Below are 15,173 nucleotides of genomic sequence, written 5' to 3' on the forward strand. Positions count from 1 at the left end.
CATAGCCCGTCGTCCCACGGATCAGTAAAAAATTGTCATATATTGAATGCTACAAGACATTGCGCAGAAAATTAAGATTGCTGTAGTAAGGTAAGGGTCTACAGCACAGTTCGGTGTGAAACTTTTCTGCGCATGATTTAATAAATTATTGAAATGAGAAAAATCGGATTCCTGCTCTGTAATAATATTTTTTTATCGAAACGCGTAAATGATATGAAGTACAAGCAAGAACTGCGGTGAGCGCGGTGAACGACACGACGTCTGCGTTCTGCGTTTATTAATGTCTATGTATTAATTATTATAGTCTATGGTTTGTTGTGCTTCCCAAATGCTCAATGTTTCGATGTTGACGTTCTTTGTTGATATTTACATGGAATTTCCTCAAATATGGGGACGCTGACAGCCGGTCTAGAATCTTTAACCTTACATGAACCTATTTTCAAAGATGTTAAATACTATTTATCCGGAGAGGTTCCGGAAAAGGTAACATATCTCTACCACAGTATGACAGGTTATAAATGTCGAACTCGGTTCAGATGTTAACACTGAGTAATTTCTTGCAGATAAGCGAGCTGCTGAGGGCCGGAGGTGGGGAGCAGACGAAGTACTTCACGGACTTTGTATCGCACTTGATCTGCGGCCTCAGCGCCCCCGAGACGGACCTGACGGATGCGAACGACTTGTACGAGATCCCCGCTGCTACCTACCACTGGGTTGTGGCCTGCGTCAAGCTGCGAAAGATCGTCAGCACTAAGCCTTACAACCCGTCTCGGCACCAGCTCTTTTCCGGGGTGGTCGCTTGCTTGGCTCGCGTCAGTCCGAGGGACGCCCGGGGGCTGTTCGCTCTCGTCAGTTTCCACGGCGGGCGCGCGCAGCTCTCCTTGTCGCCCGACTGCACGCACCTCATATGCGGGGCTGCAGCTGGCTCCAAGCTCGCGGCTGCCAGCGACCATCTCAAGGTCGTCACTCCCGATTGGGTGACGGAGAGCATTAAGGCCAAGATACAATGTGCGCACGATGCCTACCACCCTCGTCTGCTCAAACCCCCGTTGCCCGCCATAGCTAGCTACCAGCTGTCTTCAGACAGCCGCATTGGCTCTATTACAGGGTTTGACTTTGAGGAGGGTATCGCCAAATCCGAAGTGCCCACGCAGAGCATGGCGGACAGCAAGGACCTGGAGAGCACACAGGCATTGCTGGACAAGCTGAAGCAGCGAATGCCATGGAATCACCCCACCCCGCCCGCTGCTGGCAAGCAGCCACAGTATGCGCCGGCTCTGTCTGCCATACAGATCCAGCAGCAGAGGATCTTGCAGCAGCACCAGCTTAAGATGCAGATCCAGATGCAGCAGCAGAATAAGAATCAGAACATAAGTGTGCCACAACAGCCCACCGGAGCTAATACTAACTTAAACCAGCTGATGAATCATAGTCACACGCTGCAGCAGAAGCCTCTACAAGGTCTCCAGCAAGGACTTCTTAACCAGAAGCAAGGCCACGGTGCTCCCCAGCAAGGAAATCCGAGTCAAGGATTAAATAGCCAGAACCCACCCACTAGCGCGCCTCAACCAGGTCACAACCTCCTCTCCCAGCACCAAGGGCAGACCCACACGAGTAGCCAGGGGATAATTGTTAATCAACAGTCACACTTGTTGGCCCAACAGCAGGGACAACAACAAACCCTGGGAGGAAACGTTCTCCATCAGGGTCTCAATATCCTAAGCAGTTCTCCCAATGTGAGCATGAGCCAACAGCAGGCTCCGCAGCAGGTGGCGCAGTCGCAGCAAGGCCCTCAGCAGGTGGCGCAGTCGCACCAAGGCCCGCAACCCGCCACCCATTGGAGGCAGCAACAGTTAGTTCAGAACGCACCGCAGAATTCAACCCAACAGATTGTTCGCAGTCCGATGCTGCAACAAAGAACTCAATTACAGCAGAACCAGATGTTACTTCAACAGCAGATGCTTCTTAATCAAAACTCTTTGAATAATCACCAGCAGCAGCAACCTGGACATCACTTGATATCCCAGCAAAGCCCTCAGCTCATACAGCAAGGGGGCACTCAGCAAATACAGTCCTTGCACAGTGGCCAGCAACAAGTGTTAGTGCAAAAGCAAATGCAGCAAGGAGGCCAGATAATGGGGCAACCCATCAGTGGCAGCGGTCACTCGCAGATCCTGGTGCAAGGGGGCCAGCACATGGCTCTGCAGAGCGGGCAGTTGCCCGTACAGAGAAGCCTCTCGCAGGGCGGACAGCAAATAGTCTCCCTCGAAGGACAACCCATCTTGCCTCAAGGACCTCAAGTTCTAGCGCAAGGAGTACAGCAGCACTTGCCTCAGAGCAATCAGCAGATAATCACCCAAGGTGGACAACAGATTATCACACAAGGGAGCCACCAGCTTATCACTCAAACTAACCAGCTAAACCAGGGTGGACAGCAAATGCAGCAAGTCCTTCAAGGGCAAACTCATCAGGGTGGACAGCAGTTAATGACTCAAAGCGGGCAGCAAATTATGTCTCAGGGTGGTCAGCAAATAGTGCCTCAAAGTGTGCAGCAAATAATGCCTCAAGGTGGCCAGCAAATAATGTCTCAAGCTGGCCAGCAGATAATCTCTCAAGGTGGTCAGCAGATCATGACACAAGGAGGGCAGCAAATATTGGCGCAAGGCGGGCAACAGATAATGGGGCAAGGTGTGCAGCAAATCATAACTCAGGGCGGACAGCAAATATTATCTCAAGGCGGACAGCAAATAATTGCCCAGGGCGGACAGCACATTGTGACTCAGGGTGGCAAGCCGATTATGTCTCAAGGCGGACCGCAACTGCTGTCTCAAGGTGGACAGCAAATAATGACCCAGGGTGGTCAGCAAATAATTTCTCAGAGTGGACAGCAATTAATGTCTCAGGGTGGACAGCAAATTATGTCTCAAGGCGGGCCACCGATAATGTCACAAGGCGGTCAGCAGATTATGACACAAGGTGGTCAGCCGATTATGTCCCAAAGTGGACAGCAGTTGATGTCCCAAGGGGGACAACAGATCTTGTCGCAAGGCGGGCAGCAGATAATGTCTCAAGGTGGACAGCAGATATTGGCTCAAGGCGGGAAGCAGATAATTAGTCAAGGCGGCCAGCAAATGATGAGTCAGGGAGGCCAGCAGATCTTGAGTCAACCGGGCCAGCAGATTATAGCACAGGGCGGGCAGCAGATTCTAGCTCAGGGCGGGCAGCAGATTATAAACTGGCAACAGCAGCAATTTCTGCAGCAGAGGCAGCAGCAGCTCATCGCTGGCCAGCCAGGGGCTGCGGCCCCCAGGGTGAGTTCCCCTATTATTCTTTCATCATATTTAACATTCAAAGATAATAATACAACTCTTCCCTAACCTGAAGGAACGTACTAACCAACTCTACCATCGTAACCCATTTTCTCACTGCCAATTCTATCAATTTCTTGAATATTATATATTAACCAGCGCAAGACCTGTGGAAAATCATGTAAAGTTATAATTGTAGTATTTGTGAAGCTAAAGGAATTTTTAACGAAAATATTTGCCTCAGGGTCACTGCCTTTCAAAAGAAGAAATTTGCTTATTGACTATTAGTAAACTTGAAAAATTACAACTATCCAATGACATTAATAAAAATACATGACGGCTTATACATACTAATAGAACAAAAATTAAAGTAGAAATAATATGTCTGTCTGTGGCAGGTGTCATGGGGGGCGGGCAGCGGTGGACGCCAGCTGATCCATCTGGACGCACAGACCCACGCCCAGCTGCAGCAGATGGACCCGCAGCAGCGGGCGCTGTTTGTGGCGCAGCTGCAGAAGCGGCGCCAGCTGTCGGTGCAGCGCGCCGCCCAGCAGCAGGTGACGCTGGTACGTGGGCAGGGCGTGCAGGTGCAGCAGGCGCAGCAGGTGCAGCAGGTGCAGTGGGTGCAGCAGGGGGCACGCGCCCCCGAGCCCAGCGCGGCGCAGCAGCAGCGCCAGCAGTACGCCCAGCTGCAGCTGCAGCGTCACCAGCAGTATCAACAGCTGCAACGACTGCAGGCGCAGCGTGAACAGAAGCAGGCCATACAGGTAAACACATGCTGCATATGCAACTCTTTACGCTCCGTTGTATTCACACTTTTTGTTACATTTGTCCTATAGAAAGAGGGTACTTCCACACAGTTGGGCTGGTGGTCATAAAATTCCATGTCCGACAATAAGTTGAATATTAGGTACATGCCTATTTATAAAGAAGTTCTAGTGTACATTGCCTGAAAAAAAGTATATGTTAAATTGAAGACACAATATCGGCACAAACACGTCCCCGTTTAACATGCTACAAGTGAAATTCCGAGCTTCGATCGCGTTAACGTAAAATCTGTAAAGTATATGAACCTACGCTTTCGACTGTTCACAGAATATGCAAATGCAAACATATTCTGTGAGGAGTCGAAAAAATTATGTTAGCGATATGTTAGCACGGGAGATCCCAGTGAGGATATCATTATACATATTCATTTGTTACAAAAAAACATAATAAAACTCTTATTATTATTATTATTATTATCCAAAACAAACTACTGCTCTGAGGAAAGGTAAAAGTCGCTCTGCATTTGTTACGCACGCACATTTAGAAATCGAATCGAGTTTCGAAATGTGATGAAGCAGGTGGGAAATTTTGTAGGTTCTTCGGTGCTCGGCAATTTTTAGACTGTCTGAAATTCAGGGAATTTATTTATTTATTTATTTTATTTATTTGCAAAAACAGTACAAAAACCAATACATTGCAAAAGCGGTAAACAAATTATTGAAGAAAATTTTATACATAAGTATACAGTTAAAACATATGCAAAAGCGGTAAACAAAATATGGAAAAAAAAATATACATAAGTATACAGTTAAAACAAATACAATATTTCGCGCTTAAAGTCGTTGTAGGACATATGGAAAATATCCAAGTTAGAATCTCCTTCAGGCTAGCCGCCTAAATACACCGACTAACCTTACAATTAATGTTATATTCTAAGGGGGTATTTCACTATGTCGGGCTAAATATCTGACTAGCTAGCCGTTGGCTGGCTTTAAAGATCAGAATAACTTTGTTATTCAACGGCGACCGTTTCACCATTGTTGCAGAGCTTCCGGATAGATAACACTCGAAATAGTCTGGCAACATCGCAAAATGTTTGCAGTTACCCAATCTACTACAACGCCTGTCATGTTTTGCCGCAATGTCTATGGAATGCTAGCGTCAACGCCAATTGACAAGTTTCTCGCCACAGTCCGCACACCGCAAAGTGTGCATTTTTTTGGTTATGTTATGTTGATTATCAGGTCATTTTAGATAGATTCGTGTCGAATTAATACATTGTTTCTTATTTTGAACACAATCAAATAATTCAGGATGGATCATACAAGCATTCAAATTCATTCGAGCTCTTAAAACTTGCGGCCTTCGCATCGCCGCCCTTTCACCTGCTTTTGTAAATCAAAAACCTCGGTATCCATAATAATTCGCAACAAAATTCGACTCACTTCTCCGCTGTCAAACTCGGAATGTTTTGACGCCATCTTTGATTCGAGAAATAGCGCCTAACGTGAGGTTCGAACACTGATTAGTCAAATCGAAGTTTAACCCGAGCGTTAGCGTTATTCAGATATAGTGAAAACGAAAAAATGACTAATCCGCGGATTAGTGCTTAGTCAGAACATAATCAGAGATAGTGAAATACCCCCAACACTAACCTAAATACACCAACTAACCTTACAATTAATGTTATGTTCTAAGACCACTAACATAAATACACCGACTAACCTTACAATATTAATGTTATATTCACAGGGAGCGACAGTAGCAGGTAACGGGGCAGGGCCACGAGTGGAGCCCCCCTCGCCTGAGGCTGCCACGGCTGCCCAGGGACCCCCGGGTGATCAGCAAGGTACTTATTGATTCATTTTCAACAACTATGCAGTTGTATTTCACTATTCCTATACTACAATAAAAACATAAAACCCTATGAAAATACTTGTTGAAGCTGCTATTTATTGAAGCTAATGCTTGTTGAAGCAGCAGTTTATTGAAGCTAATGCTTCTTGAAGCAGCAGTTTATTGAAGCTAATGCTTGTTGAAGCAGCAGTTTATTGAAGCTAATGCTTGTTGAAGCAGCAGTTTATTGAAGCTAATGCTTGTTGAAGCAGCAGTTTATTGAAGCTAATACTTGTTGAAGCTGCAGTTTATTGAAGCTAATACTTGTTGAAGCTGCAGTTTATTGAAGCTAATGCTTGTTTAAGATACAGTTTATTGAAGCTAATGCTTGTTTGAAACAGTTTATTGAAGCAAATGCTTGTTTGATGCAGTTTATAAATGCTAATGCTTTTTTAATTCTTCACGTGCAGGCACTAAATTATGAGCGGTGCGCCAGCTGTTTCTATTTTCGTAATAACTTGCTTGATTTTTGCAAAATGATGTTTTTTTAAATTGTACGGTCTTACCAGATAACCTGTTTAAATATTTATAAAAATAGTGTATAATCTACCATATGTAGTTTTCCCAGAATAGCTAAAAGGAAGAAAGTGTGTGGAGAGAAATAAATAAATTGAAATTGAAAGGTTGGCATACAAGAGGTACAGTTTATTGAAGTTACAACTTATTGAAGCTACAGTTTATTGAAGCTAATGCTTGTTGAAGTTAGAGTAGTTAATTGATTGTGTGATTGCAGTGCTGCAAGCAGGTGGTGTGGTTGGTGTGGGAGGCGCACCCCCTCTGGTGGTGAACTCACGCACCAAGACAGCCCTAGCCAACATGCTGAGCAGCCGTCTGCAGGGTTCCCAGGGCCCCCTGGCCCCCGACACACCCGAGCCATCGGCTGCCGGGACCCTCAGGTATGTGCTCCAATCTTACGAAGGTACTTCAATCACCCTAGTTAATGATACGTTCAGAGAAGATCGTACACAACCCCTTAAATTTTTTTTATTTTATTTATTAGCGTTATAAACAGTCTTTATCACAGACATAGGAATTAATAGACGAGAAGATAAAGGCGAGGGGTAAAATCAACTGTTGAAGAACGAAGGGAGTGAAGATGACTGTGATTCGTCAATAAATCAATCTGACAGTAAATAGGCATCTCGCATTATAATATCACCATTTACTTCTTAAAAGTAAAATCTGCTTTGAATGAATAGACATTTTTACATGGGAGCGCAAATTACTCGCCACGTTATGAACAAATTTGCGAAGTCCAAATTCGGCAAAGTAAGGCAGCTTCTATATTCAGAGTCGTAGTTAGTTTCAGAGTATTTAGTTAAGACACTTTTATAAATGTTCATAATTTACTTCCCAGCAACCAACCAGCTTTGTGTTTCGCGTCCAGACGTTTCTCGATGTGATAGTAACAACTGATTCATATTATACGATGTGAATATGCTTAAAATAAAATAAAATAATGCTTATATATGGAATGTAATACGACAATTGGGTTTATTCTCTTTTTTCGCATCTATTTTTACCAGTTTTCATAGTACAAGTAAACATTTTGCCGTGTTATTTCGTAAAATGAACCGATGATGCCTCGACCATAGTTCGCACAAGAATGATGACGTCACGTTTTCAAATATCACTTGAGGCCGTACGCGAGCCCAGCCGGCTCAATGGAACCGGTATGGGGAGTGGGGATAATACGCTTTTAATCACTTAGGGCAGGTCTACTAATATTCATATGTCTATGGTCTTTATACATGCATATTTGACAGTGATCAGAGTAGTTATGTCATTGACCAATAAAATAACGACAAAACAAACCATAACAGAAAAATACATAACAACATACCTAATACAAACAATTTTGATAAAGTACATCAATTATCAAAAATGTATTAATCAATTGAAATATTTAAAAAAAAATCAATGAACTATTAAGTTTTTTGGTTAAATAAGATGCAGTATCACTTTTTTACGGATGCTGTGAATTTAGCTAGGTTCGTGTTAAACACATCGATGTTTGGGCATAATCTATTAAATGTGCTACAGCTTCTTCTTATAAATACATTTTCAAGGTAGTTTGTATTGCTTTTAGGTATATAAAATGTATCCAAAGATCGAGTAACTCTTTTTGGACATTTGAAATGAATATTTTGTAGTAAGTATGGGCTATCAATATGGTTATGAAGTATCTTATAGAGCATCAATAGGTCTCTGATATCACGGCGTTGTTCAAGAGATTTAAGGTTTATAGGGACATAGTATTCATCATTTCGTCATAGTATACATATACAGGTTTATAGGGACATAGTATTCATCATTTCGACATAGTATACATCGATGGTTTGCTCTACGGGCCAGGACAAGACTGCTAACTAACTAACTAACCATCACACAGATCACTGTCACGTCTGATGAGCATGGACCCTTGTCAATCACCAGGGCTATGATGGGGCTAAGGCAAGAAGACATAATGTGTAAAAGCATTGAAGAACCTTGTTGTCATGTCTGAAGGTGTTTGGAGAGTCCGCCAGCGGTGAGCAGGACGACAGGTCTCCGCGAAATCCGCTTGAGTTAGCTCCGGGTAGAGATTCGTGGGGTGGAGTGCGCGAAGCCATCCTCAATTAATCAGCATCCATTGAACGTTTAAAGGGACAATGATGCTTCATCTTTGCGTCACCTCGACAGCATGCTTGGTAATCCAGTATAGTCTCGAAGGAATTACCCTTCAAAACCACTCACAAATAAAACCATTTTTTAAACCAAATAACTGATTGTATATTTTAATCTCTTCAAACAACAACACTCGAACAAAGAACAGGCCGATCTCACACAGGAGTCAAAACATATATTTTATGTTTGATTAGTCTACACGGAACAGCTGTATCCTTCAACATTTCAATCTCACCGAACAACCACACTCGGTGACAACCCAACTTTAAGAACCGGCTGAGCTCGCGCAGGAGTCAAAACGTCTCTTTTGTGTTTTGTAAATTTACACTGAAAGTCTCCGAAGGATCGGTACATGGTATCCGCGTGATCTTTTTCATTATTTTGTAATATCCATTTTTTATCGCAAAACGCCACGCGCACCGCGGAATCGTCGTCTCCCGTATTGTTCCGATCTCGCTCTACCTACCCGCGTTATTTTTGCTCGCCCGTCCAACCGATCACAGGGCAGCCACCCGAAAAACTCTCAACAAAACAATAATCAGGCACTACCGTGGCAATCCAAACTTGCACAATTCTTTGACGTTACATCACGTAGGCAGAGACGACGGACCGCCAAACAACTCCGTCTTGGCACACCCTCATTCACATTCACACATACTCTTTCTTCTATTATTCTGACTCTTGACATGGCCCAACTCAAGTATCTGATTGACTTGGTTGTGCCATGTCTTCCTCGGGCGTCCACGACTTCTGCTACCATTCTCATTTGCATCATACATTCTCCTTACACTCCTTTCTTCGCTCATTTGCTCTACATGCCCAAACCATCTAAGCGTCCCTTTCTTGATCTTACTCATTACACTTACATCAGCCTTTCACTCTTTGTGGGTGACCGGGTATCTCATCAAAATGACAATTCAACACACCTACAAAAAGTGGTATAAAGTCATGAAAAATGATGAAACAAAAACTAGGTTACATAGGTAACTATTAAACCTAGTTTTTGTTTCATCACTTTTAATGACTATATCACTTTTCAAAGGTGTGTTGAATTTTCATTTTGATGAAATACCATGGAACCCTCTTTGAAGAACTCCACATTTCTGTTAGGAACGGGTTCATATTTTTATACCACTACCTGTCAGAGGCGGCTCGTGACAGAATTTGCCAGCAGTGCATTTCACAAATAATGGTAACATGTAAAATAGGAAAATAGAGTGATTTAAAGGGAACTACATACCCAGTACAAATAATTCATTTGTACAGAAAATCCATTCGTCGCTCTTTCATTTGAGAAAATTCTTCAATTACAAGATTATTAAAGTCTGGTATAGACGAGATCAAACTTTTTTCGATGCTCATCATTGATAAAGCATTGAGACGATCTTGGGACATAGTATTCCTCTGAAATGTTTTTACACGTTTCAACGTAGAAAAACACCTTTCGCACTCGACAGTTGTCATCGGAATAGTACAAATTATTTTTAACAGTTTCACTATTTCACTAAAACACTCCACCAAGTTACACTTGTAAAATAATTGTAAAATTGATATTGCTCCGTCAGCATTCGCAAAATCATCTCTAGTTTGTTGGGATTAAATGAACTTCGGTTACTTTTGATAAAATCAATGTCAACCGCAATGTTTTCATTAGCACTCATTTCTAAAAAGCTTTTTGAAGATCAAAACTCGTAAAAACCGTTAAAACGTCGCGTCAATCGCCAATAATGAATACTGTCAAGTTTGCAGATATGTAGATCGCGCCGGTAACGCTAGAATATTATAACATTGTTAATTAGTTCGAAATCTGTCAATCCTAACTAATGCATTCCAAAAGTTTTACGCATGTTTAAGGTTTTTGATATATATCAGGATGTTTCGGCGCATGCGCCGATAATGCACCGACCAGTTTCTATCTTCACTGCTCTAACACATCAACAGCCGTTATGGGTCTCTACCTGTCTCGCTCATTTCACGGTTCCGACCTCTAGAGACAGTGCCTATAGAAGGTACATGGCATGTCTCGGGCAAAGCCGAAAATGCACGGGTCATATATTACACTGTTTTTCGCATGCGCGGGCGTCCAGTACAAACTTTGATTGGTAAGAATATTATAATGATCTGGCGTGAATTCTTCGTGAGTGGATATACGAATTTACATTTCTAACGTATATCGATGTTTGGCAGTGCAATGCACAAATGCACTAAGGCAGAGACCGCCTCTGCTACCTGTGTAAGATTGTCGGCTATGCGAACCATTGCTTTCCATCGGGCATATTTGTAAAGCGCCCTTGAGGTGATTTTGCATAAAAACGGCGCTATACAAATCATCCAAATATTATTATTATTATATTTGCAAAACATTCAACACCATCAGGTTCTATTCATTTTCAACTGTACCTTGAAAATATGTTAAATCAAATTGGCTGAATCTCTTGATGCAAAAATTATAGATACTCATTTGTACTGTTTTCAATGTTCTTATCGTTTATTTCTTCTAGTGTTTCTTTTGTTTTTGTTTACATTGTAGTACACACATCGGCCAAGTATCAATGGTACCTCGTATAATTTGTTTATAAAGGTAATGAACGTAAATGTATTGTTTAATTTTACAATGCAAATATCTTCTAAATAACTGTTTGATTCCCAAACTTAAGAAATAATAAATTATATGGAAATAATCTCGATAACCAACGTTTGTATGTTGCCAGATTGATGACAGCAGCTCACAACGCCCCGCCGCGTGTACCCTCCGGAGAGCTGCAGGGGGTGACAGGTCCGGGGGCGGTGGGGGGCCCGGGGGTCAGGCAAGGCTGCCGACCCGTCCCGGCGCCCCCCAGCCTGGCGCACACGCACCCGCAGATACCCACTGAGCCGCATCAGGTAACCAAACTTTCTAATTATTATTATGGTCATTTTCTTTACTAGCTGAAGCCTTGGCCATGCAGAAAAAAACAAGGGTCAGTTTACTTCATAAAACCGGAATAGGGATTAGACTATAAACTTATAGACACTAGAATTACAGAAAGGCATAATCATTAACCTTTTGAACGCATTTTTTTGCTCCATTTTATCTATAACCGTACGCGGTACATATTTTCAAATACCTATGCACGCAATTAAATGTCAAATTATAGCATTCTGGCATGATTTATTGGACGATATAGACAGAACAGATTATTCTCCACAATATGATAACAAATCCTCGTGTGTCAACACTCTTAGATGTTTATAAAAACAAAAACATAAAATTTCATACAAAGACGTACCGTATCTTTTGAATGTGGTCCCGCCATTCACTCGGCATGTGTGTACTTAGGTGATAGACACAAGTGGGACACCATGAGCACTTATCATTTTTACTTATGAAAACTTTTAATAAAACTGAACACTTAAATTTTATGTCACTTAATATAATAACAAAATTGGACTAACGCCATCCGTTGACAAAATTGTAAACTATAGCACTCGAAGGCGCAAATAGGCTCACTTGATTATCGATGTTTTTTAATGAAATACAATTTTATTTTCGAGAAATTCTTGTAGATGTCAGCATCGTGATAGTTCTACGAATGTTTAAGCGAGCGGGAAATAAATTATGTCGAAAGACTGCTGGAATATCGGCATTCAAAGTTTCCGTATCAACTGTTGATACAGCCGCGTGTGAGTATGGATTTTTTGCCGTAACAACAGTTGATACGGCCGCGTGCAAAGAGTTAATAACAAAGTCATCAACAACTCTTGTATTCCCACAAACAGTTCTCCAACTCATTGTGGAAGGAGATTATAAATAATTGGTTCTTTGTGATAAATCAGGGATTTATTAATACTTCGCGTATTACAATGGTGATTCGATAGTCGACCTAACTAGAAGCTGGCTAATTGAGATCTGAATCAGTAAGTTTGTCTAGGATCATTCTCACTGGCCCTGGCGACTACTGACTACTAGCTGCCATCTTGCGGACTTCCAAGCAAGCTCTATGCACTGCCCTCTATGAGTGCATCTGTGAAGCTCTTACTTCCCAACATCCTAAATAAAAGTCCGATACTTAGGTTATTCCCTTTTGACAAAGAGCACTCCCTTCCCAATCCGCTACCTATTTTAACCCATTGACGTAATTTTTTTCAATAGCTTTGGTCGTTAAATGAATATAACTATTATTTCCAACAGCTAGTTATATTTTGATACAGTACTAGTATGCCTTGCACGATAGCTACTGCCATGGTTAAAACAGATTATTGTTTAGTTAACACTGAATAATTTAACAAATATATAAATTAAAAAAAAACTTTCTTTTATTTTTCGAGGTCAATATTATTAATATGTATAGATATTCTATCAAATATAAAATTTTTAAATCTACCAAATAAATCCGCCTTCGATTTTCTCGAAAACGAAAGCTCAAATAAAAAAAAATCATAACCCAAAATTGACTTTAAATGAAAGGTAGATTCATTCACAAGTTATACCGTTTATACCACGAGTTTCCGAATACCGTGCAAAACAACCTTTCTTTGTATTGGAAATGTTTCTGAAATGCGATTCGTAAAGCCAAAAGCCGTTCAAATCTAATTAGATTTAACAACAGCAAGTGAATGATAAACATTTATAAAAAATGTCAAAGTAAATGCTTTACCAAAATAGTAGGTTCTGCAAATAAGTCAGACCTTTTTACTAAGCTGTTTGTTTTACTTAATATTTCCGATTTCCGATTGCGTACGTGAAGATGCGCGACATGATCATAACGCACATTTGACGTTGTATTTTGACAAGTTCATTAATGTACAACTACCGCCCTCTAGCGACAAAAAAATGAAGAGATTTTGACAGTTTGAGAAAATCCGCTGGCATATAACAAGCGCTTAATACATTTGTTCCACATATTATTTTATTATATATTTTCGATTATAGTTAAGTATTGTGCTGCCCAGAAAAGCTACGGTTATAGCGAAACCCGGTCAGCATAAGTATAAAATATAAAAGTGGTGTTTACTAAGTTATTGTTTCATTTTAAACTAGCTGTACCCCGCCACGCCTTGCTGTGGCTCAATCTGTTTGTGTAGATAGAGAAACAATAGGGCATTTTGCTTTTAATGCAGATGGCACTGTTTAAAAAAAAGGTATGTTTCTACCTGCCACAGGTGACATCTATATAATATAAGTAAATAAAAAACATGCACATATTCGAATGCAACTTTGTGTCAAAATTTCAAAGCAATCGGTGAAGAACTTTGGGAGATTTAAGATTTTGAACAAACGAACATTACCATTTTTATTAATATAGATAGATAATAACATATTAAATATTTTTTTTTATTTTCAGTTTACAAGAATTATTTTTTTATATGTTGGAGTGGGTCAGAGAGGACATCTAGGTCTGCAAGCCAGTCTTGCGCCTTAGGCATAGAGAATATTATAAATATATTATTTAAAAAAAAAACATGTTACAAATGACCTCTTTGCAAATATACCTCTAATATTTATAACAAGAATCATTGCATGGTCGTCGTTCAGGCAAGTCACCAAGCCACAGCAAATATTTTTGAGATACATACATACATAAATTTTAGAGCTAAAATACAGTTTTAAAGTTTATGTATCGGTAATTTCAAAGTTTTATCTTCCCACATAATAGCGTAAAAGAATTCAAATAAGATTGTTTCTCTTGACATTCAAATTTAGATATACAGTCGACTCTCGATAATTCGAAACTCGAGGGACTCTTAAAATATTACGAATTATCGAGTGTTTGAAATATCAAATGGTTCGAAATTTGTGAGAGTAAATAAATAAAACTTTGAATTCTTAAGTGTTGATCAATTATTATTTATTAACTCCTATTCTATAACAATGACAAAAGTTTATAGGTACATTCGTGTACATACATGTAATCATAATGTGAATTAATTAATCTTTCGAAAGAAAGAACTCTGTTATCACAGACATATGAATATATAGACTAGAAATTAAAGGTGAGGGGTAAAATCAACTGTTGAAGAACGAAGGGGGTAAAGCTGACTGTGATTCGTCAATAAATCAATCTGACAGTATATAGGCATCTCGCATTATAATATCACCATTTAGTTCTAAAAAGTAAAATCTGCTTTTGAATGAATAGACATTTTTACATGGGAGCGCAAATTACTCGCCACGTTATGAACAAATTTGCGAAGTCCAAATTCGGCAAAAAAAATTTCTTCTATTTTCAGAGTCGAATATTTTGTTTACGTATTTAGTTAAGACACTTTTATAAGTGCTCATAATTTACTTCCCAGCAACAACGATGCGCACACTTGAGAATCGCTACATTTGACCAATGTTGGAGGGTTGTCACAACCGCTCTGTTCGTATTAATAATAAAATATTGAAATCTTTAAGAAAGAAAAGTAAAACAACTAAAAAAACAAATGAAATTATATACACACAGTTTTTACCAGCGATTCCTAAGAGTATTTGGAGTAAAAATTTGGACATCATTTTGATGTATCTCGATGTGATAGTATATGTTTCTACAACTGATCCATATTATACGA

At 40.5% G+C, this 15,173-nt stretch overlaps 1 protein-coding gene across 1 annotated transcript in view; it reads left to right on the plus strand.

The window, feature by feature from the left end:
* Positions 1 to 331: 331 nt before the first annotated feature.
* LOC149412772 (uncharacterized) overlaps positions 332 to 15,173 on the plus strand; it is a 34,251-nt gene continuing 19,409 nt past the window's right edge. Inside the window, exons 1-6 of the mRNA XM_089645195.1 lie at positions 332 to 483; positions 564 to 3,311; positions 3,707 to 4,075; positions 5,829 to 5,925; positions 6,706 to 6,868; positions 11,351 to 11,522. Of these exons, the coding sequence (XP_089501321.1) occupies positions 388 to 483; positions 564 to 3,311; positions 3,707 to 4,075; positions 5,829 to 5,925; positions 6,706 to 6,868; positions 11,351 to 11,522 (3,645 nt within the window). The 5' untranslated portion in view covers positions 332 to 387. The remainder of the gene's footprint in view (positions 484 to 563; positions 3,312 to 3,706; positions 4,076 to 5,828; positions 5,926 to 6,705; positions 6,869 to 11,350; positions 11,523 to 15,173) is intronic.

Source organism: Hesperophylax consimilis, chromosome 22 (genome assembly GCF_061612785.1).
Source record: "Hesperophylax consimilis isolate HC1 chromosome 22, BYU_Hcon_1.0, whole genome shotgun sequence".
NCBI lineage: Eukaryota > Metazoa > Arthropoda > Insecta > Trichoptera > Limnephilidae > Hesperophylax > Hesperophylax consimilis.